At 41.6% G+C, this 25,091-nt stretch overlaps 2 protein-coding genes across 2 annotated transcripts; both read left to right on the forward strand.

The window, feature by feature from the left end:
- Positions 1-112: 112 nt before the first annotated feature.
- Positions 113-19,213, forward strand: alpha-Spec (alpha spectrin). Its single transcript, XM_022789020.2, has 11 exons — positions 113-272; positions 8,075-8,185; positions 8,444-8,606; positions 9,488-11,269; positions 11,424-11,715; positions 12,643-13,272; positions 13,388-14,430; positions 14,698-15,157; positions 15,309-16,790; positions 17,004-17,888; positions 18,104-19,213. Exons 2-11 carry the CDS (start codon positions 8,097-8,099, stop codon positions 18,544-18,546), a joined length of 7,269 nt encoding a protein of 2,422 aa, XP_022644755.1. The 5' UTR covers positions 113-272; positions 8,075-8,096; the 3' UTR covers positions 18,547-19,213.
- A 154-nt stretch (positions 19,214-19,367) lies between these two features.
- LOC111243448 (uncharacterized) lies at positions 19,368-23,522 on the forward strand. The gene is made up of 2 exons (XM_022789022.2): positions 19,368-20,593; positions 20,929-23,522. The coding sequence occupies exons 1-2, from the start codon at positions 20,330-20,332 to the stop codon at positions 21,352-21,354; spliced, it is 690 nt and encodes a 229-aa protein (XP_022644757.1). The 5' UTR covers positions 19,368-20,329; the 3' UTR covers positions 21,355-23,522.
- Positions 23,523-25,091: the final 1,569 nt, after the last annotated feature.

Below are 25,091 nucleotides of genomic sequence, written 5' to 3' on the forward strand. Positions count from 1 at the left end.
ATTGTAATGTTTTGGCATACGAATTAGGCAAAATCGAACAAGAAGCATCGTTTATTTCTCTATGGTAGAGTCCAACCAGCGCGGACAGCGCCATCTGGTAGCTCCTGGATAAGCGAAAGAGCTTCGATCTATGTTGTGAAGTACGGTGAGAAACCAGTGCCTCGTAGTGAGTGCAACGACAAGTTGGTCAAGCCAGGTGCCACTGGTGTTGTTTGTATCTGTATGACTATAGCGACATTGTTATTTCGATCCCAACTATCATCGAGTACGAGGTTTGTAATGTCCACATATTAAATATAAACCACTCTCGTCGTTATTATCGAATTTCAGGACGTGTCTCCCAATTTACCATAGGGCAATCAGCCCCGCCCAGAGCTCTAGCGGAGGTCACTGCGGTATCAGCGCAATTCTACTGAACCTAAGGCTACTGGTAGTGAGTGCCTATCTGTATACTGTACCTATATACATAGGCTAAGTGTAGGTGATACTCTTGATGAGCCGAACGTCCATTTAAGGCCTACAATAATTTCTTTCATCAATCGTGAGAATTGCAGCAGCAGGATAACTAACGTTCCAGACGTTTATGGGCGTTGGCCTCCCAATTGATGCTCCTGTTCACCCGCAAAAATATTTAGAGAGCACTACATAGCGTCGTTGCTTTAGGTTTGCTGTCCATTATACATACTGAATGTGTTGGTCGTCGGTCATTTTAAGTTGTAGCACATACGGGAGGCATGAAAAGCTGGAAGGAGTAAAAAGCGAACGGGATGGCAACTCCCTTACACGTATCTGGCTGTCATCTGTGTAGTCAGAATGCATTTGTCGTCAGAGAGTGAGGCAACGTATGATTGTCACAAAATCAGTGCTCGCCAGTGGATAGTTTATTCCCGTTTTGTTTAGTACGATCTCACGTTAGCAAATATTAGTCATCACATTGATTTATGTATTTTCTACTTGGTGTGTATGTACATGTGTATAGTATTGTTTTGCTACTGGTATTGTTTGACCAGACAGATGACAGTAAAAGTTTTAGACTAAAACGACAACCAGCTATAATAAGATGCGTGTAATCTGCGTTCATAAGGTGTGGCTAGGTTCCACATACGTCGGTTTCTTAGTCGGGCAGTCAGAGGCGCGATTTCAATATAGGTTTCGCTATTACCAGTGGCGTTGATACGTACTATTAGCACGGACCGATGTAGTCACTGCGAGCGGCCGCGGCAGCTTTAATTTTGCCGTTTGGTAATTTGACTTTGCTCATCTCGGCGCTTGTGCCTTGGAAGTTTCTGGCACATTCGCGGCTGGAATGGCCGATTTCTAATTGCCTACTATCGGAACTGTCTGATGTTGGTAACATTTATTTGCCTTGCTTTTGCTCGGTAGTAAGATAATTCTTTGTAGATGTCGGAGTGAGACACTCGCAACGACAATTGCAGCTGTGCGTTACTTCATTACCGATACACGGATTTATCACAAGCTCGCAAGCTAGTAAGAGTCGTCCACCCCTACCAAATTCTTGTCGTTTGGATTGACTTAACATTTACCGACTCAACAAAGCGTCATCTGTTGTGCGTTGGATCAAAAATTTCGTTTTGTTATAGCCTTGCGAAGCGTAGTCCAGTATTTTTGTGCTGTAACATAGTAGTTAGGCCACGTTTTTCTTATCGGACGCGTACTGTATGAGAAAACACGAAACAGTATACACTGTTTTGTGTTTTCATCCCTTAGTTTTCGGTGCCATACACAAAAGGGACTACATGTTATCATAGGGTAGTTGCGGTTTGTCGGGTCATTTGCATGTTGAAGATGTCCCTCAGCAACTCCTGTCGTAGGATTTTGTGGAATTGTTCGTCGCTGCTTTGTGTCGGTGTGAACGTAACCACGCCTACACAGAGATAAACGGAAAGGCGTGAGGATCCCTGTGATGATCTAGCATACTTCCGACAGAATCATGACCAGCATTAACACTGCGTGGCGAACGGCTGTTTTTATTATTTCTTTAGTGGATCGTCGCATGCTACGCCACTCCACCGGGCTGTTTCTTGACGAGCTCAACGTGAGCATTACATCCATCTATATAGAAGATAATATATTAAGAAAGCCACTATTTGATTAGTTCTTGATAACTTGAAGACTCGTTGTTGGCGCATTCAGCTTATAGCCGTTGAACGTTATTAATTGCTACGTTCTCCTAGATATTTTTCAAAAACAAGCACATACATTTTAATCTGGACGTTAATGAGTGCTGAGATTAATTAATAATTGACAGATAATGGTTTTACTCTATTGAGAAGGACGAATGAAGAGAAAGGAACTATACTATGTTCTCCACTATGTTACTAATCATTCAATCTGCACGTTTGTTTCGATAGAAGCGCTTTTGGATAATTTTATATTGCAATCTAGGCACGAATATACATGCAGTCATTCGCTTACTTCTAGCAGCCATCGCGATATTGTGTCACATTATTTCCTATAGATCGTTAAAATGACGTTCACCCTACAAAATGCCCGTTGCAGAGTAGTTTTACCAGGAGACCCGCCTAACTCTGTGTTATTACAAAAGGCTAAACCAAGCAAACGGTGCGAACGTCTGAATTACGTCATCTTTAATGTGGCGAGTGTGACCACATTACCCCTGGTGCCTGACCTCCTCTTTCCGTTTAAACGGCCTTAATTGTGTACTACAGTATGGCGCAGTGCAAGTGGCGAAAAATAAAGTATTTTCGTATAAAACAAGCTCTTATTTGCGTATATTTGTGATAAACTAAAAATCGATTGGTATTATGGAATGTTGTAGTATTGGTTCCGAACGTGGGTTACAAATGTGTTTGATCTGTTAAAATAAAATGCTTCCAATGAATGGGAATCAAACACTAGTCGGCCACCGTAACGTATTTATATTACTGAGTTATTACCGGATTTCTTCGTTTCACATTTTGGTGCCACGAAGCGTGTCTCAGTTTTATACCGCAGATGTTTTGGTTAGGCTAACATCATGGTTTATGTAATATTAGTTAAGAGGTATAAGTGATTCATATGTAATTATAATGATGAATCGAAATGAGAAAGTTCTTTTTGACCTTATGGGCAAGTAACATACGTGCTAATAACGGAAGTTTACCAATAGCATTATAACACAAAAGATCTATTACCAATCACTATTAATATATTTTAAATTAAAATTGATTAAATTCGATCTGAATACGCTGTGTGGCTTTTTAACTTCGTTTCAATAACGAGTACGACTGTTGTAATTCGTCTATTGAATAACCTTGTGACAAATATGTCGAGGCCACCGCTCGCAGTTAAAAACATATGGAAGCTCAGTATCGTAAATCTTTGCGGTCAACATTGTTTAGCAGCGAAGAGTTTCATGTGTTATGTTATAGGTTGTATGCGCTACTATACTCTTAACCCTTCTGGTCCATAATTTGTTCCACGCATTGAAATATTTACTTTACAGTACAGTGTAGTTAATTCTCGACATAATTAAATATTAGCTGGCTTTAGGTATAGGCTTTAGCCTATAGCTGCAGACTATAGGCTCGCTCTCATACTGCCTATAGTCTGCAGCACCCAAAAGTTGTATGAAGGGTCGTTCTATTACTTTTTTAGGAAACAACGATATCAAAAAAACTTTAAAAAAAACGCATGAATTTACTGGAAGCATCTGTCTTGTCGGCTTCTAGAAAACTTAAGCTTCTAGAGAAGTACAAATTTCAAGTTAGTATAATACTTGGCGTGAAACTGTGCAATACAAACTAAAAGCTATACCGTGTAGAAAATGTTTGTTTTATTATATTTAACGTTGATTTTACGCCGGAGCTTATTGGGCATATGACTATTCTACTTTCTTCATAGTGTTGGCTCTGCCGTTTTATCTTAGCATTGACTTGCTATAACAATACGCGACAACGACAGAACGATAGCTTGGAAGGCCGGAAGGGGGGGGCTTTCGGAACCTCTTATCCTTTCAGTGGTCTTTGTGAAAACAGTTCTAGTCGTTGCTTAATGCCGATTGTAGAAATGATTGTCAGCATCGGTTGCGTCTTTTGGCCAGACGATGAAGAGTTCCGCTTTGGTTTTATTTCTCTTTGTTCGCGATTTTCGTGCAAAATACTTCTAGGCGTAAACGGTGGCAGATATTAAAAAGAGCTACGTCTATATTGTAATACAGTTTAGCGTTAAATACCCGCCCACGGTCGTTACGTTCTGATAGCTCGAAAGTAAAAAAGGTTAATAAAGCAGATTAGGCGATAGGCTTTTACCGCATATTGCGTTTATAGTTTATCCGCAAAATAACCGTGCCGATCGAGAAGCGCAATAAATCTTTCAACATGTGACAACGAATCCTCTACGGCTTTAACTGGAACGTGATCACACTTTGGGCACCTTAAGATAATTAGTTCTCTCTTTTCATGGTAGTGTGCCTCCTAATTTGCATTACTTTTGATTTTGATTATCGAGGATTTGTGTAACAGCGATGTCGGTGTCACCCTCATTGGCTTCTAAATTTGGACTCAATTAGATCACCTGGAAGCATCATATTTCTTTTCCTTGTTGTCATTGTACCTTTCAATAGTTGGTTATGGGTCCACGATGACTCTGATCCGACTTTACTCTAAACGATTCGGGTTCTACATTCGGCACCGGCGTTAAGCGATTCATCAGAAGGCCCGATACCAGCACGAAACGAAGCGTCGCTATGAACGGAATCGAACCTAGTCCAACTACGTGTCCATCAGATTAGCAGCCGAAAATCTTACCCACTATACTGTCACGGACATCCAGTTTTAGTAAACCGACATTGAAGTAAGACGTGTATTTATGGGCCAAATAATTAATGATGGGTCACTCTGCCCGAGCATCGCTCCAGTACAAATCATAATAAAAATAGCGGTTTATTGCCGCAGAAAATTATGGTGCGCGAGCGGTGCAGTTTCCGGAGTAGACTAATCTCGTTAAATACCACAAACAAGAATACATGCTGTTCTTTACGAACCGGTAGTACTATGCCCTGCCAGTCGCGTGCTCACTGTTTTATGACGGTCCATAGTGGGCAGTTTTATGACGCTATTCCTGTCCTTCATTGCGTATACCTAACAAAGCCCATTGTTTAACTAAATACTACAATGAACCTTGTGAAGTCGATGTTCTCAGTTTAACCGAACCCTAAATACGCCAGCTTTTATTAGTAATGTTCCTATTATAAATAACATGGGCACAAATGCTGGTAGATGTGCGTAGAATAAATTTCAAGTTAGATTAGCTGAACTTAAGTCGCTGAACTTCTATATTACAATCGTGTTGCATATCCGTACCGTTTCATTGAACCGTTTGGGAACATTGGTGAATTCTCAACAGCGCTTTTATAATTATCATTTGAATTGTTTTTACCTATCATCTACAATGGTTGCGTATGAAGTTAAAGTATCTTATCTGATTTAAATAATCAACGGAAACGAACAGATTAAACAGTAAAAATTCTCTAAAAAAACGATAAATGCTACATAGCTAGATTTCTCAGCGATGTTACTATATTTTACACGATGTTGCAGGCCTATCACGAACTGTACGCTATTACGATCTACCTTTTAAAGCCTAAGCAAAAAACATCCATAAATTAAGATTGTAATTATATATTGAAGTCTTACTCGTGTCGTATCTTTTTACGCGCGTGCATATCGCTGTTTGTACTGGTACAGATGAATTACCAAAGAATTTCGTTTAGTACTAGAGACCTGCCATGTGACATGATCAGTACATTAGCTTGCTTTCTTTTGTTTTGAAACGGAACCAGTTAACAGGGCAACCATGATGCTGTTCATTTCATGCGCTTGACGCCCGCCTCCAATCCGCTCAGGCAAATGCGGTTCTGGCAGCGCTCCACGTTGTTTAGCTTCTAGTGTCATTGCGTCGAACTGGATTTTGCTTCGCCCAGTGCTGCTTCCAACTCATAGTTAGGCATTACTGGAAATAGAGGCCATTTGCTTTGTTGCTTCCTTCCCCTATTCTTTTCCTAGCGTCGCGACCAGAAATAGCAGCATCGTTTTGTAACGCAAGCTGCGCTATGCTAACGACACCAATAGCCAGCGTCGTGAGCGACAGCTGTCGCTAATTGACCCGCCCGCAGAGACGCTCATTCAGATGCGTATAGTCACCTTGAAGGAAAGGACAAGATCAAATCGAAGCGTATGATACCGTCCTTATATGTTCTACCTTTGGACCTTTCTCGTACACTCGTCTCTTTATAGCGAGTATTGCAATGAGTCATGACGCGTGAAGATAGTACAGCTGTCCGCCGTCCGAAGCCACACGGCGGCTAAAAGCATACGCTAATAACACTGTTTAATGCTAGATATTTTATGGTTGGATCGTCAACTGGGATATTTACAAATATTTATTTAATATTGCAAATATTTAATACAAATTTTGAATGTATATCATATTTTCTATATATATTGAAACATATTATATATGAAAGGTACTAGCGGGCCATGGATCACAATCGATTAGTTAGTTATTCCCGAATAATGAGTGAGCTAGAATTGTACACAGCGCTGACTGTTGTTGGATTGTCCAAATGATAGTGTCGATCATGCTGGCGACGCGGTATGGGTAGTGGTAGCGATTCCAGGTTGTCAGGTGTGACAGCCACTGCGATGTGATGGTCCAAGTTCGCGCGAAAAGCAGACTGGTTTTGGCTTGCGCTTATCGTAGGCTGGGGCGGCACGTGCTCGAAAAAGCAGGTGAATTTGTTGCACTAGATGAAGTATCATTTCGGTATTGTTATGTCAGTAGTTGGGATAGACAAGATGGTGTTCGTTGCGCTAAAAAGGAATAATGCGGTAGACGCACCTAAATAGATGTGGGTCAGTGATGTCGGAGTGCGATAGAACGTTGATTATGATACGCACGCGTAGGACCTTGGATATATACGTCTATGCCAAATACAGATAGAGGTGTTAAAAGAGACATAATTTACAAAATCCTATCATACCATATCTACATAAGTGTTTATGCACTATGTACAAAAGCCTCTTCGTTAGAATGTATCCCAAGGTGTGGTTTGTTAAGTACGCTTATATGGAAAGCAAATATCGAGCTGTTTTATATTTCAAAATGGCTTCCTGCGAGAGCTCCATAGGTACATGCTGCTATCGATACACATGTATCTGCTGTTAGCCGGCAGAGAATACAAGGCGCTGATATTTAAACGAAGAAAAAGACCAAGATGGCGGCGTTACTGTCTAACAAGAAATGCAACATAATTCGAACGAGAGGAGCAACATTCTAAGTCATGCGGTTGGAACAGCCCGTTAAATAGCCGTCCTATCTTCGAAGCCCAATCTCGACCAGATAATAACCTCGTTGGTTAAGCCCTCAGGAGGCTGGAGGGACAGACTCACTCTGAATTCATCCATTTAGGAATTGACTTGACTGCGTTGTGAGCTTATGGAAAAGTCGACCTGGCTTTGACATGCAGCGTTCATAATTACAATATGCCTTGATTTAGTTATACATTGTAGATTATTAAAGTATGGTAATTGCTAGAGAATTATCGTGAACAACATCGATTAAATGAATGATATCGAAACCAAAAAGACGACTGAAGATGTACGCATTGGGAAATACTAGAACCGCATATCTAACAAGATGCCAAAATCGGCTCAAGGATACCGAGATTGATCGCCAAGACACAAGTGCAAACTTTCTAGATCGCTATTTTTTTCTCAGAAATGGCCATTTTAAGTGCTGAAAACTTAAAAAAACACAAAATTATTGTTGGATTAGATTTGCATAATGGATTTAGATGCAATTTGTTGTGAATGGCCGTGGTGGCTTCTCATTACCATCAAATATTTTAGTTCATATTAGTTTCGTACGTATAAAATATTCAAGTTCCGTTAGTTTTCTTTAGAAAACTAATCAACTGGATCAATGTTAGAAAGTTCCTCTATATCGATTTTCTGCAACATACACAATATGCGGTTAAATTTCAATAGGAAAAACATTGTAATCATTAACCTTACTTAACCATTAAATGAATTGTTCTAATTATAATTTACAGAGGCCAGAGGAGCGGCTAAAACATGGAGGGCACTCCGGTGGCCCCTAAAGACATCAAAGTCTTAGAAACTGTCGAGGACATTCAGGAAAGGCGTTCCCAAGTGCTCGGAAGGTGTGTTTATTTAAAGATAGTATGTTTATAGTTTCATAAACAGAACTATATTCAGTAACTAGTTTGATAACATTGTTTGCACAGTCACAAACGTTCTTACCTTTGAATATGTGTTTACGTTATAGTGTAACAGGATCACCAACACCAATATACTTTGTTTTTAACAGAAAACACAGTTCAATTCGTTCACTTTCTAATTTGCCATTATCGTTTAGGTAACATTATGTGCATTCTGTGATTTCGTTCTACGCTTTCCAGATACGCTGACTTCAAAAATCAGGCACATGAGCGCAGAAACCGTCTTGAAGAGGCTCGTAGATTCCAGTACTTCAAACGAGATGCCGATGAACTTGAGGGCTGGATCTACGAGAAATTGCAGGCCGCTTCTGATGAAAGTTATAAAGATCCAACCAACCTACAGGTGAGCCTGTCGTTCTGGAGGTAACAGATCGCTTCTTGTCAAATTTTGGTGTTTCATTTTCAGTTTAATCTATTTACTATTATTTTAAAATGAGGGTCTGTAGTGTAGTTACTAGAAATTCGAATGAGACTTCCCTATGAGCCTACCTATCAACTGAGATCGATATATCCATAACGAGAGATATATACCGCTACAGATATCATCTTAGCTAATGTACAGTATATTTTCTTGTCTTTGAACAAAGTGCAATGTTACAATTTGGTGGGAGTGTTGTGTCAGCTGATTGACTGTCTGTATGCAAACGACCAGGGACGTCTTAGTGAGGGCGTGGTACGACTGTGTGTCGGTGGACGAGACCAAACAGTAGATAAACGATAGAGGATGGTCTTAGGAGAACTCCACCCCCAAAAATGGACTGAATGGCTACAACTTATGTGAAACATTGCTACGCAAAAGCAAAAAACAAAGCACTAGAAGTATTTACATATTACTAAAAGAAGAACGTAACTTTGCTTTTTTTTTTTACCTGACGGGTATGTTTTTGTGTGTCTGTGACGAGTTTTCGTTTTTTTTAGTTGACGAGGTGCAGTGACGATTTATGCATTCGTTTGTTTCTTTCCTCAGGATTTGTTATATTATCATTATTATTGTTTCGCATGAAAATGATTCAAATAGCTCGATTAGTATCTTTGTGCTTTTTCTGATAGTCAGTAATTTGCGAGGCAGGTAACCGAGGCAGATGTGCCCGGGATCAAGGTGAAAGGTGATTTCTGGGACATTGTTTTGCTGGCCTTAATGGCAAACCGTCTCAATGATTATGTTTGTATCGTTGCACTGCATAAAATTAACAGCTTCTGTTTTCGTCGGATCTAACTTTTTAGGCGAAAATCCAGAAGCATCAAGCATTCGAAGCCGAGGTGGCGGCCCACTCGAATGCTATTGTTGTATTGGACAACACAGGCATGGAGATGATTAAGCACGGACATTTCGCCTCTGAGGTTATCAAACAGCGCCTCGATGAACTTCATCGCCTGTGGGAGTTGTTGCTTAGCAAGCTTGCCGATAAAGGGCTCAAGCTGCAGCAAGCTCTCGTGCTCGTCCAATTTCTGCGTCACTGGGACGAAGTAATGTTCTGGATTAGCGATAAAGAGAGCTTTGTCGCAACTTCCGATGATTTCGGTCATGACCTCGAACACGTCGAGCTGCTACAACGTAAGTTCGACGAGTTTCAGAAGGATATGGCCAGCCAGGAAATTCGAGTACAGCAGGTTAACGAACAAGCTGACAAGCTGGTGGGCGATTCCCACCCCGAGCAGGAGTTGATCATCAGCAAGAAGTCCGAGCTCAATGCAGCGTGGTCTAAGCTGAAAAAGCTCGCGCTAAAGAGGCAAGAAAGGCTGTTTGGTGCTCACGAAATGCAAAGGTTCAACCGTGATGCTGACGAAACTATCGCGTGGATTGCTGAAAAAGCGCAATTGCTGTCCAGTGATGACTTTGGCCGTGACCTTGTGTCCGTTCAAACGTTGCAGAGGCGTCATGAGGGTTTGGAAAGGGATCTCGCCGCCCTCGAAGATAAAGTGATTGCTCTGGGTCACGAGGCTGGCAAGCTGGCCAACGAGCAGCCAGATGAAGCTGCTGCAGACGCTATCCGGAGTAAGCACAGTGAGATCGTACAGAATTGGGAGGAACTCAAGAGAGCTGCTCAGGAGCGCCGTCGGAAACTCGACGAGAGCTACGGATTGCACAGGTTCTTAGCGGATTTCCGCGATCTCATTTCCTGGATGCATGATATGAAGGCCATTATGTCTGCCGACGAGCTGGCTAAAGATGTGGCCGGCGCAGAAGGCCTTCTTGAAAGGCACCAGGAACACAAGGGAGAAATCGACGCAAGAGAAGACTCTTTCCGTCTGACAGCTGAGGCGGGACAGATGCTTATTGATCAAAAGCACTACGCCTCTGATAACGTCAAGGAAAAGCTAGTTCAGTTAGCCGAAGAGAAAATGGCGCTTCTCTCTTTGTGGGAGGAGAGGCGAATCCTCTACGAACAATGCATGGATCTGCAGCTCTTTTATCGAGATACCGAGCAGGCTGATACGTGGATGGCAAAACAGGAAGCCTTCCTGGGCAACACTGACCTGGGAGATTCGCTCGACAGCGTGGAAGCTCTGCTAAAGAAGCACGACGACTTTGAGAAATCACTGCACGCCCAGGAGGAAAAAATCAAGGCGCTCGATGAATTCGCTACTAAGTTGATTCAAAGCAACCACTATGCTGCTGCTGAAGTCGGTCAGCGTCGAAATGCTCTCCTCAAGCGGCGCCAGGCCCTTGTTGAGGCAGCGGCCAAGAGGCACGCGTTACTAGACGAAAGCTACAAGCTTCAACAGTTTGAGACTGATGTGGACGAGACTAAGGGCTGGATCAACGAAAAACTCAAGAATGCCACTGATGAGAGTTATCTCGACCCCACAAACCTCCAAGGCAAATTGCAGAAACATCAAAATTTTGAGCAGGAATTGTCAGCAAATAAATCACGCATTGACGAAATTGTATCCACCGGCAAGCAGCTGGTTGAGCAGAAGCACTTTGCGAGCGACACCATTCAGCAGCGAATGGAGATGATAATGCAACTATGGAGTTCACTTGTTGAGGCTACCGAGCGAAAGGTATGTAATATTACAAGAGAGACTGGCAGTTCGTTGGGTCGCTATTAATGATCAGAACATGCGTTTCAGAATAAAACCATGTGCTAAGATTTAAACAGCGCATCATGTTCTCGCATAATGACTTGGTGTAACAGAAGTTTTTTACAATCTACAGGGTACGAAATTGACGGAAGCTTCAGACCAGCAGAGCTTCAACCGTGGTGTTGAGGACATCGAGGTCTGGCTTTCCGAGGTGGAAGGCCAGCTGATGAGTGAGGATTATGGCAAAGATCTTACTTCGGTCCAGAACCTGCTTAAGAAACATGCACTCATTGAAGCCGATGTCGCTTCTCATGGTGACCGAGTTGAGAATTCCCTCGGGGCCGCCAACAAGTTTGTCGAGAGGGGACACTTTGATGCGCCTAACATAATTGCAAAACAGGAAGCTCTCCGGAATCGTTATACCAGTATGTATTAGAAACAATCTATATTTATATTGGGCTGTTACAAACAAATCCAGAATCACGCATTGCTGGGATACTGACTGGAAAATACTCCTTTTTTTTTGAGTTTTCTCCGGGATAAATAAGTTCGATAGAACTTTAGTTTCGAAAATCAACGTACGGTGGTCAAGTTTCTGTTTCTCAAAAGCGACCGCGCTGCAGAAATTGATTGAAGATTGATGAAAACATCAGGCAAGGAAGTGTTAAACAAAATTGCAGTAGGTGAGTGGTGCAAAAGATTAAAAAGCGGTAATGTGAGTGGTAAAGACCAGCACGAAGGTGACCAGATGGCGGATCTAAGGCGCTGGAACGCATTGCCAAACTTTTCGCAAAAGCTTTGAACGTACGGGCTTTGTCGTTCAAAATTTTCATTAGATTCGTAACGTCTTACATAATTATAATTCATATACTTAAAATCCAGGAAATGAGTAAAAATGAGTTGTCTGTAAATCGGCTCGAAACAAGTTAAGAAGGAGTATGGTATAGTTCACGAGCAACTTGCAGAACTTTAACTATCAAAATATAGGCGTGGTTCAATCCCTATCGCCACCGAAGAAGCACGAAAGGGGCAACTGGTGGACAAGCATATCCCATTATTGATTTGCTTCGATAGGTCATAGATAGAAAAATTGTCTGGAAACACTAAGTACGAGAATGGTAGATATATGGCTGTATAGAAGGTGCCAGGGCGCTGGAGTAGGTTCGTAAAAAATAAAGGAGCCTACCGCTAACACATTAAAAATTATCACTCTAGATCAACTAATTCAAAAGTCATTAAATTTCAAAGTCTGTTCGATTCGCTTTTAATAGTTTAATATTACAACAAGTTGTGCTTTCAGATGCAGCTGATATATCTGTCTAGAGACCAAAACTAGCGATTCCTTCTTTCAGGTCTTCAGAAACCCCTGGCCGAACGCCGCCGTCGTCTGGAGGAATCAATGGCGATTCATCAGCTGCTACGCGATATGGATGACGAAGAGAGCTGGATTAGGGAGAAGGAGCCCATTGCGGCCTCAACCAACCGTGGACGAGACCTCATAGGTGTCCAGAACCTGATCAAAAAGCACCAGGCCGTTCTCTCGGAGATCGCCAATCACGAACCACGCGTCAGTGCCGTCACCGAGGCAGCTGAGAAAATGGCCGCTAAGACTCAGTCGCCAGCGGTCAGTTCGAAACTCGCCGATCTGCAAGAGAAATGGCAACTTCTTAAGGATCGTGCGACACGACGTCGTCAGGACCTCGAAGACTCACTTCAAGCACAACAATATTTCGCGGATGCCAACGAAGCTGAAAGCTGGATCCGTGAGAAAGAACCAATTGTTTTGTCGACTGATTTTGGTAAGGATGAGGACTCTGCGGAGGCTCTCCTAAAGAAACACGAAGCCCTTATGGCCGATCTTGAGGCGTTTGCCAACTCGGTGAGCGCATTGCGCGAACAAGCTAAGGCCTGCCGCCAACAAGAGGCTCCTGTGGTCGATCAAGCCGGAAAGGAATTCGTCGTTGCGCTTTACGATTACACCGGTGAGTTTAACATTTCTTATCATGTCTGCTATTTATGACTAATAAAAAATCAGCTTAATTGGCTAACAACGGTTAACCAGGGAATTAATATGACATTTTCATACTCACATTTCAGAAAAATCACCCCGTGAGGTGTCGATGAAGAAGGGAGATGTTCTCACACTCCTTAATTCCAACAACAAGGATTGGTGGAAGGTTGAGGTTAACGACCGCCAGGGCTTCGTGCCCGCCGCCTACGTGAAGCGCCTGGATCATTCTGGTCTAAGCGCTTCTAAACAGCATCTTGCTGGAGAAACATCAATTGCTGCCCGCCAGGCCCAAATTGAAAGTCAGTACGCGAATCTATTGTCTCGTGGCCATGAGCGCGCCAACAAGCTTCGTGAGAGCTGTAAGGCATTCTCCTTGGTGCGTGAAGCTGCTGAATTGGCTCAATGGATTCGAGACAAAGAGCAAGTGGCTCAGGTTCAAGAGGTTGGGGAGGACCTTGAGCAAGTGGAGGTATTGCAGAAGAAGTTCGACGACTTCATGGCCGATCTCAAAGCGAACGAGGTGCGTTTGGCTGAGATGAATGATATTGCTTCGCGCCTGATGACACTTGGTCAGACCGAAGCAGCGAACAAAATTCAGACGCAGATCGATGAGCTGAATGATAAATGGAAAAACCTAGAGGTTGTGACTCATCAACGTGCCAGCCAACTCGGTTCTGCCCATGAAGTGCAGAGGTTCCAGAGAGATGCTGACGAGACGAAGGACTGGATTCAGGAGAAGGAGGAGGGCCTCGATACCGATGACTTCGGTCATGATTTGCGATCTGTGCAGGCATTGCAGCGGAAGCACGATGGCCTGGAGAGGGATCTCGCTGCTCTCGGAGAGCGCATTCGCTCCCTTGACGAGACCAGCAAGAGGCTCACCAAAAGTCACCCTGACTCTGCACAAACGACGTTCAGTAAGCAAAAGGAGATTATTGAGCAATGGACTCAGCTTACAACGAAAGCTCAACTACGTAAGGAGAAGCTCATGGATAGCTACGATCTGCAGCGCTTCTTGGCCGATTTCCGAGATCTAATGTCCTGGATCAACTCCATGCACGCCCTGGTATCGTCTGATGAACTCGCAAATGATGTCACAGGGGCCGAAGCATTGCTAGAAAGACACCTGGTAAGATAAGCTTTTATGACCTGTTACTCGCTATATACAATGTCTTCTCATGAATAAATAAAACCAGTTTACCTGCAAGAATTTTGGTCATATGACTAACTAACATATGGTTATGGCAGTTGTACTACTAGATCTAATAACAAGCAAGTAATGTGAACTAAAACCTAATAGGTTACAAGTTGTCAAAAGAACACCGAAGATGAAAAGAAAGCATCTGTACTTAAGAAAGTTCCACAAATGCATTATACATGTCTATTCTATCTGCAGGAGCACCGCACGGAGATCGATGCTCGCCAGGGAACGTTCCAGGCTTTTGAACAATTCGGACAACAGCTGCTGAGAAACGCCCATTATGCGAGCCCCCAGATCCAGGACAAGCTTGATAAGATGGCAGAAGCCCGGGAGGCACTCGAGAAGGCGTGGCAGGCAAGACGTACACGCGTAGAGGAGTGCCTTGATCTGCAACTTTTTTACCGTGACTGCGAACAGGCCGAGAACTGGATGGCATCTCGAGAGGCCTTCCTGCGCTCAGATGACATGGGGGGTGACAATGTTGAGGCACTTATTAAAAAACATGAAGATTTCGACAAAGCAATCAGTGCTCAGGAGGAAAAGATTGCCACTTTGTGCAACCTAGCCGACAAACTCATCTCCGCTGAACACTATGCTGCTGAAGACATTGATGCCAAGAAAAAACAGGTTCTCAATCGGTGGGCGCACCTTAAAGGTAAATTTCATTCCTCATTCGTTGACGACGCCTAGCAGAAGAGATCCAGTGGCTAAAATTTCATGTCAAATTATTAACAGTATAGTATGTAAATAACGTGGCACACAGTAACTTGGCCAACTAATAAGAAGCATTGTTGATTTTTTTACAGACGCCTTAATTGATAAACGTTCCAAGCTGGGCGAATCGCAAACCCTGCAACAGTTCTCCCGCGATGCGGACGAAATCGAAAACTGGATCACGGAAAAACTAGCGATGGCTACGGACGAGTCTTACCGTGACCCCGCTAATATCCAGTCAAAACACCAAAAACACCAAGCGTTCGAGGCCGAGCTGGCAGCAAATGCTGATCGTATTCAAGCCGTAATGGGCAATGGTCAGCACCTAATTGATCAGAAGCAGTGTCAGGGATCTGAGGAAGCCGTGCACAAACGCCTAGAAAGTATTGCAGAACAGTGGGAGTTTCTCACTAAAAAAAGTTCTGAGAAGAGCGTCAAGCTTAAGGAGGCTAACAAACAACGCACATTCAATGCGGCCGTCAAGGATATCGACTTCTGGCTAGGCGAAGTTGAGAGTTTACTGAAGTCTGAAGACTCTGGAAAGGATCTGGCTTCGGTGCAGAACCTGATGAAGAAACACCAAATGGTTGAAGCTGATGTGATGGCCCATGAAGATCGCGTTAAAGACATGAACGAGTTGGCAGATGCACTCGTAGAATCTGGCCAGTTCGATCCGGCTGCCGTTCAGGAAAAGCGGCGTGACATCAACGAACGCTATGAGCGTGTCAAAACACTTGCCACGTACAGGCGGTCTCGACTTAATGAGGCAAATACACTCCAGCAGTTCCTCCGCGACATCGCTGACGAGGAGTCATGGATTAAGGAAAAAAAACTGTTGGTCGGTTCCGATGATTACGGTCGAGATCTGACCGGCGTGGAGAACCTAAAGAAGAAACACAAACGTCTGGTTAATGAGCTCTTATCACACGAGCCCGCTATCCAACAGGTCGAGGAAGCTGGACAGAAACTGATGCAGGAGAGTAACCTTGGGGTGCCTGAAATTGAGTCTCGGCTACAGCAGTTACAGCTTAGCTGGCAACAGCTCAAACAGCTGTCGGAAGAAAGAGGTGATAAGCTGGACCAGTCATTGACATACCAACAATTCCTCACCAAAGTCGAGGAGGAAGAGGCCTGGATACAGGAAAAACAACAACTGTTACATGTCCAGGATTATGGTGACACGATGGCCGCCGTTCAGGGTCTACTGAAGAAGCACGAGGCGTTTGAAAGTGACCTTGGTGTTCACCGTGAACGTTGTGCCGATATTCGCGCCGCAGGTGACCAACTGATCGGAGAGGGCAATCATCATGCTGGTGCTATCTCACAGCGTATGCAACAACTTGCTAATCGCCTTGATCAGCTTGAAGCTACTGCTATCAACCGTAAAAACAAGCTTATCGACAACTCAGCTTTCCTTCAGTTTATGTGGAAGGCCGATGTGGTCGAAAGTTGGATTGGAGATAAAGAAATCCATGTGCGGGGAGAAGACTTTGGCCGTGATCTGTCGTCTGTACAAACGCTCCTCACTAAACAGGAGACCTTCGATGCTGGACTGTCTGCCTTTGAACACGAGGGTACGTATCCAAAGGATATTGAATATTACTGCTTCGTTATTTGTTGGTACATTTTACTCCAAATGTATATTAACAGCTCAGTACCTCATATATTTAGCCTCAAATAAAACTGCAGACATACACTCCACTTCTCAAGGTTTGCTTTAGTGTGTGCACCTTTACCGCGTAAGGTTCGTGGAAAACTTATTAAGCACCTATCAATTAACATTTCAGGCATTCATTCCATCACTGATTTAAAAGATCAACTGGTTAACGCCAACCACGAGCAGAAAAATAACATAATCAAACGGCACGATCACGTATTATCAAGATGGCACAACTTGCGCGGCGCCTCCGAGGCGCGCAAGGCCAAGCTTATTCAAATGCTTGAACAGTACAAGCAGATTGAAGAGCTGTTCCTCACGTTCGCTAAGAAAGCGTCCGCGTTTAACTCTTGGTTCGAAAACGCTGAAGAAGATCTTACCGACCCAGTACGTTGCAACTCATTAGAGGAGATCGCCGCTCTAAGAGAAGCACATTCACAGTTTCAGGCATCGCTTAGCAGTGCCCAGGCGGATTTTGACGCGCTGGCGGCGCTCGACGTCAGGATTAAAAATTTCAATGTTGGCACCAACCCGTACACGTGGTTTACGATGGAGGCCCTCGAAGAGACGTGGAAAAATTTGCAGAAGATTATACATGAACGCGATAACGAATTGACGAAGGAGGCCCACCGTCAGCAGGAGAACGACAAACTGCGTCGAGAGTTTGCCTTGAATGCTAATGCTTTCCACGCATGGCTTACGGAGACACGAATGTGGCTGCTGGATGGATCCTCGATGATGGAAGGTAACGGCACACTTGAAGCTCAGCTTGAGGCAACCCGACGAAAAGCTCAAGAGGTAAAAGCCAAACGTATTGACCTCAAGAGGATCGAGGACCTCGGAGCAAAACTAGAAGAACACCTTATTCTGGATAATCGTTACACTGAACATTCGACTGTGGGCCTGGCTCAACAGTGGGACCAACTCGACCAACTCGGTATGAGAATGCAGCACAATCTCGAACAGCAAATTCAGGCCAGGAACCAGAGCGGAGTATCCGAAGACGCCCTCAAGGGTTTGTATTTTGTTACAAAATGTTCAGAAAATATATTCCAAATACGTAGAAATAAAAGAGGATTATGGAACTTTTTCAAACGTGTACAACCAGATACTCTCGCTGATTCACAGTGTAGCTTTACTTTCATCATTTTTGCAGACTGCAACTCGAACAATTCTACGTTAACTGTTCGTATACAAACGGTGATCTTGGCTTTGTTTCTGTCTTTGCAGAGTTCTCGATGATGTTCAAGCACTTCGATAAAGATAAGTCAGGAAAATTGAATCACCATGAATTCAAATCATGCCTGCGCGCCCTCGGCTACGATCTTCCAATGGTTGAAGAGGGTCAACCAGACCCTGAGTTCGAGAACATTCTCAATGCGGTCGACCCGAACCGGGATGGATATGTGTCGCTTCAAGAGTACATGGCGTTCATGATTTCGCGTGAGACCGAGAATGTACGCTCATCGGAAGAAATCGAGAACGCCTTCCGCGCTATTACATCGGGCGAGCGTGCATACGTCACTGCAGATGAGTTATACGCTAATCTAAGCAAGGAAATGGCTGACTATTGTGTTGCCCGGATGAAGTCGTACGTAGAGCCGAAGACCGGCCGCGAAATTAGCGGGGCATATGACTATGTCGATTTTACCCGCACACTGTTTCAAAACTAAATCAGTTGCTTTTGCCCCTGTGAAAAAGAGAAAAAAAAAAGGTGAACTATTAGACTCGGAAGTAATGAGTAGTGACGTGGATAATGGAAGGTTTTAAAAGTTTATGAAGAAGTGAAGAAACCGCAAGCCCGATATGAGGTGACGACAGAGATATCGAATTTAAACTGCCGACACAGCTCCAACGTTGTTAGTTAAGTAACCTTATTATAACAGCAAAAGTAAGCAGAAACATATAAGATATGAATCGTCATACCACTCCCAAACACTTTCAAGATTATATGAATTTAGACGGAAAGATAAACGCAGGAAAACTCCCAGCCAGTAAAGGAGTCGTCACATCCAGACGCTTAGTTCACACTATCGCTTTTTTATGTGCATTACAAAAAAAATTACAAAAAGTTCTATAACAAACATGAAACATTAAATATTAATAATAATTAATAGAATTAATAACATATTATTATACATTATCATATTATATACTAGAGAGATAAAGAGAAATAAAATAAGAAAAACAGCAAAAAACTCGGATAAGCAGCTTTTAAAACTATTTAAAGTCTAAAAAGATTCTTCCATGAAAACTACAAACGACAACAACTAAACAAATCAAATTAAGGCTGTATTACCAGTAATAAAAGTTAAGAGTAATACTATTATGCCTATAAAACGCTGTATGTTTTCCATTAATAGATAAATGATAAGGTAGCTCAATGAATTAGGAGGCGTAATCGAAAAACTCCTTTATGCATCAAGGCATAATAAAAAAATATATGCCATTTACAAAGCGGCCATATTTTATTCATTAGTGATCGCATTGCTTTGAATAAATAATATCTTATGTAAAGTTTTTACTTACCATAGGAATATTTGTAAAAAGTCGCAAAGGGCACAACTGAATAAGTCGTAAGATGTACATCGTATCTGAATAAATATTTCAATAATTCTAATAAAAAAAAACGACTCATTTTTAATGAGCATAAAAACGTGTGATGAATTTTATCCAAAAGAAGGTGTTGCCGTAGCCTTATGTGTAGACATTGCGCTTTCGAAAAAGCTCAGTTGTGCCTTTACGTCTTTTTTTAATAATTAATATATAACAAGGCGAAAACTCCTAATTAGATAATTTTATTTTACAGAGGTTCAGCTAGTTAGTGTTCTTTAAACAGTCCAAAATATATTCTTGCTTTCCGAGAACGAACAGCCCCAGTTGAATTCATGAAGATAGTTGCCGCGAATAGCAAGAAAAACTTGAGTTAAAACAGTTATTTAACTTAATGTAGTAGCCCACTCAGCTATTGTAAAATAGTATATTTTTTTCAGCTGCATTCATTGCTAAGACAAAACATGCATATTTCAGACTACTTAAAAGTTGGAACGGCAAGGATATATCCCCAGAAAGTAGACGCGTGACCCACCCTTTCGCTTCGTCCGTTTCTAGGGCAACAGCAAGTCTTTGTTGATAATCAGCGTCCTGTATGTAATCCTAAGAGCCGAAGCAGCGTTCCTGAGTCAGTGTTCTAAATAGCTCTGTATCAACAAACAACTATGCGACAAGCGAATGCACCCCCTTTAATTCATTCTAAATCAACGTATTTCAACCGGCTCTCATTCAGCGGGCATAGTTAGCTTTATGTGCCAATAAAAAGCACGATATCACTGTGTATTCTACAAGTAAGGTTTCATTATCTATACTATAAGAAGACTCCGTTTGTGTAATGGGTGTATTTGAGGTGAATTAAAAAGAGTAAATTTGAAGTCAGTTTAGGACAACTAGGAGAACACGATGGCTTCTCCAGGGAAAGCGCTTCATTCACGAAGTGTGCCCAATTCACCGAAAAGGTCGCCGACGGTTGTGAATCGACGCCGACAGCAGCTACAAGATGCCATTAATCGTTTACTGATGGAGTTGATGCTAGCACAACCCGCCCAGCCCTTACGTTTTATCGAGGATTACTTTAGCTATCCAGAAAACTCCATTGAACGACACGTCGTTTCTTTGAAAGCTCTTGACCCTCTAAGGATATCCAACGGATTCGTCTTCCACAAGGTTTCTGTGATCACTTTATGATTTTCTACACTTTTTGCTTATAATAGTAACATGGCAACTGGAGAAGCGTATTTGGTCGGTGTCATTATACTAATAATTCTTGTATATGACATCATGATCTACTGAACATAGAGATTTATTTGAATGCAAATGAAAAAATAATTGATACTGGCTCTCTTCGCAGTTCAAATCAAATACTCTTTAACTATCTAGTAGCCAAAGCCAGGCCTTTCCAAACCGTATTAAACTCTGTTAAAAATTAACCTCCGAATAAAAAACTTTGTCCTAATGGCAAATGACTTCAAAACTCAGTTTTTTATGTTTTACTATTACAGATATTCCACTCATTGTGTGCACCTGGTGTCAGCTACCTACGCTGCGAAGTACTGGTCGATCTTGTTGATCGCTGTTTAGCTGACTGTAATTTCAGTTTGGGCGATATGCTTCGAGGACGGCCCATGTTTCATGGGCATGCCATAAATTTTCGAACGTTTCGTCTCGTGCTCACCGAGTGCCTCAGCTATCGACTACTCAAAAACTTTATTGATGAACTCGAGCCATGCGTCTCAAACGAGACCTTATGGACATCAGTCGAAGAGGTTGTTGCCCCGAATCATAAAGCCGAGCTTCGTGAAATCCTCCTATCGTCACAATTGGATACATCAAGCCGCATACTACCACATCAAATGGTTGACATATATCGAACGGTTATCCTCCAAACGCATCTCGATGCTCTTCTCGTTAACGACGAAACGTTCTGAATGAGGACCGTAAGAGAGCGAATAGCAAACGGAGATTCAACGGAACATTCTGCTTCAAAGCCTTTGTTATCAATGTTCAGACGTAATTTCGCATTCCGTAAAAAATCCCGCTGTGACACTGGTGAGCGGTTCTACAGCGCGAAGATCTCTCGGAAGAACGATCTTTTCGGCGACTCTAATTGGCACACCCATTGTATATAACACTAACATTGTTCCATAATAGCTAACATTATATAGTAATTAATTTTTCACCTATCAAGCTCTATATGAAGCTCGAAACTAAGCTGCTGAACACTAGTTAAAAGTAAACGTTGTGTTTTATAACACCTATAATATACATGACAATACAGTTACTATTGACTAAACTCATTGGATCCGTTCTAGCTCAAGCTTACCGAGCCTAAAAAGTCATATACTACAGATAGTATATTGCTATTAATGTGCGCTAAACTAATGCGGTGCAAACCAATTAATTTTAAATTATTACAAAATATTTATTAATTGTGGCCATGTTACATTTTAAAGATGAGTTTATATAAGTTATAATAATAATATTTATACAAATTAACAATAGACCAAACATTAACAAATTTAAAAAAGGAAATTCAATTATAAATTATTGAGGTTTCAACGATGGAGTGATTGTTCGTAAAAATTTACGAAGGAAAATAGTTACACTGAGTGCCTAAATGATCAACTCAATCCATTATTTTCGGATAGCGACTTAATAAATACATCAAAACGGTGTTTCCTTCAACTGGATAATATAATACACGTTTAAGATATGTTTTACCCAGATAATACAATTTGACGTGAGCATGCCTGCTTTTCAACTAATTATCGCCTCAGGTATACGGATCAGCATTCTCTACCGATTAGTTAGCTGCTTTATCATTGACGTGGCTATCTGACTGATCCGTGTCTAGTTGAGGTCGGAAGAAAATAATGCCATACGCATTGAAGTGAGTATTCCCTAATATTGTGCTGATATGGAAAAATAAAACGGCTCGTATTGACGTATTCGTTGAGTCATCGGAAGCGTAAAACGCCATTACGATTAGATTGAACTACGTATACGAAAGGAATATGGGTTACGTGCTCGCACCAAATGCTACAGCAGCAGATAAGACCGAATAGTACGTTATCGAACTATATAACCAAAAGTGCCTCTGAGTGCTGAATGACGCTATAAAAACTATTGTGTGACGACACTGTCATATAAGCGCATCGTAATGTAACGACACAATAATATCTCATCTGTTGTTAGTACGTTTAGTTACACTGATGCTAGGAGAATTCTTATATTGGTTGTGCGTACAAAATCATCACTCACGTTATAACGTAGCTAAAATAAATAATCGTCTGCCGTCATCCCGTGTCAATTGACGACGTAAGGGTTGGCTGTGCCTCGAAGCTTGATACCTCAAGGAATCTTCGACGTATAGCGTATACATGCACGATATATTATAGTTTGTTTATTATAATGTGATCTGATATGACGTCATGAAATCTACTTTTGAATTTTACGCCTATATTGGCTAGACTCGCCGTTGTATTTACTCTAAAAGTAAGAAAACTATTCACGGCCAGTTTTATCATCGATTACAGGGTACTTTTTGTATTTGTGTAATACATTTATATTATCATACACACGTAGAGGATGAATATAAGCTCGATTATAGAAAATAACCAATGATTTTTCGGTCAACGTGACGTTAGCGTGAATGTGAGACCTCCAGTTTCAATCCCAGCCGAGGCTAAAATTAGTGAAGCTCTTACTACTTACGTACCCTAAAATTACATTTGACTAAAGAAATATCATTACACTTGATACTCTCCATATGAGAGCAATATTTGGAACAGGCATTGGAGCCTACTGCGATGATATCTGAGGGGCGTAGCTCTGCCAATAAAAATGCTTTTTATATAGAAAAACACACACAAATAGGACGTGTAAAGCGCGTCGCTATGGTATGAGCATGAAAGTTCTGAAAGGTTAGTTTACAAAAGGAGAAGGATAATAAGGCTAGATCCATATTTTAAACCAACCGTGGGTTAATTCCTACTGGATTTATAGAAATGACCATTCTGAAAATGTGTAACACTTTTGTTCAAAGTCCGTACTCATCTAGAATTCGATCGTAATAAAACGTTGTTGTTATCTCGTATGATAATCGCGTCTTTATTATCTTTTTACAGTTAAAAACGCCATCTTTTTGTAAAAAATCTTCTATTCTCTAGCGTACGACCATTTCATCAACTGAATTGTACATTATTAATTACTTAGTAGCTAATAATTACTTAGTAGTAAATAGCTAAAACATAACTAAAATGTTTGCTATTTCTCTCGTTCCGAGTTATTAGGAACTGCCTAGCTAAGGCTCCACATTGTGAACCTATTTATCTAGACAGTGGTCGACTCTACGAAAACGTAGAATTTAGAAAGATTTAGAAAACTTTTTCTCAGGTGACAGTTTAATTAGCTAAGGGTTAGCACAAATGCCAACGGACGTTCACATCAAGCTAAAGAAACATCTATGTATACCGTTTGACTGTTGACGCTTCACATTTGCTTTATGCTTTACTTCGTGCCTTGCTGATATAGAAAAAAAAGCATAAAAAATATAGGGTGTTTTTTTTCGAAGAAATTATAAGGCAAAAGCGTATGATCATTGAAATGTATATTTTCAAGAAAATAAAATCTGCAACGTCAGAAAAAAAACAGATGTAGCATGTGGCGTATACGAAGAGTTCAACGGCTTAATTTTTGGCCCTTACCCCCCGAAGGCTAAAAATTGCTGATTCGAGCTCTTACATGTCAAACATGCATAGCTTGTGCGAAATAGAGAAGGTGTCAAATTAGAGATAATTACATTATCTAGTAGTAGATAGATCTAATAGTAAACCGAAGTTTCGCTTAACGTACGTAAGAACCAGAACCATGTTGTCGAACGAAATGGAGACATTCTAGATTTATTCAACGAAAGGTTTATTTTTCTGCTCACACCTACACCGTTCTGTAAATTTTTTCATTTACATTATATATATATATATATATATATATCACAATGGACCGGAACCGTTTTCCAACACCGTCCAACACCGTTTCCGTCATAAAAACGGATCACGCATCTGTCGTTTAGACGGTATCATATTGATAACACTTCGAGAACGTATCTTCAACTTAGCTGGTATGAATTTTAGCCGTTTGGTAATACAAAAAGCAGCGAACATCTAAGACAGAATTTGGTGAAATCAGCCATAACAAATGTTTTCCGGCAAAACCTTCAATTGTTCAGACATTTACATTCGGTTTAATTCAGATCTGAATATGGTTGTTGGCAGTGGATATCAATAAAGGAAATGAATATATCAAGAATAGTCACACCGGTTATCTGAGTTCTAATTAAATTATGAAAAAAGATAACCGAAAATATTCATCGATTACCTTGGACCTTTTATCCACGTTGTCAGTTCTTTTGTGGACCGCAGGACTCCAGGAAGCTGAAAACGTCGCGGCCCGAATCTGTATATATTATACGTTATACCGATTCTGAAATAGGTATGCCCTCTTTTCTTTTAAAGGGTAGACAAGCAGCTTTTGTGAGAACCTGCTTTATTTCTTTCCCTTGACAAGTGCTTCAGATTCTATTGGCTTGTGGGTGCTTGTTCTAGATTTCAGATATCCTACATGATTAAATTGACTACATTCTGACTCTTACTGTCCAATGGTGCAT

Source organism: Varroa destructor, unplaced genomic scaffold (genome assembly GCF_002443255.2).
Source record: "Varroa destructor unplaced genomic scaffold, Vdes_3.0 BEIS01000001.1, whole genome shotgun sequence".
NCBI classification, from domain to species: Eukaryota; Metazoa; Arthropoda; class Arachnida; order Mesostigmata; family Varroidae; genus Varroa; species Varroa destructor.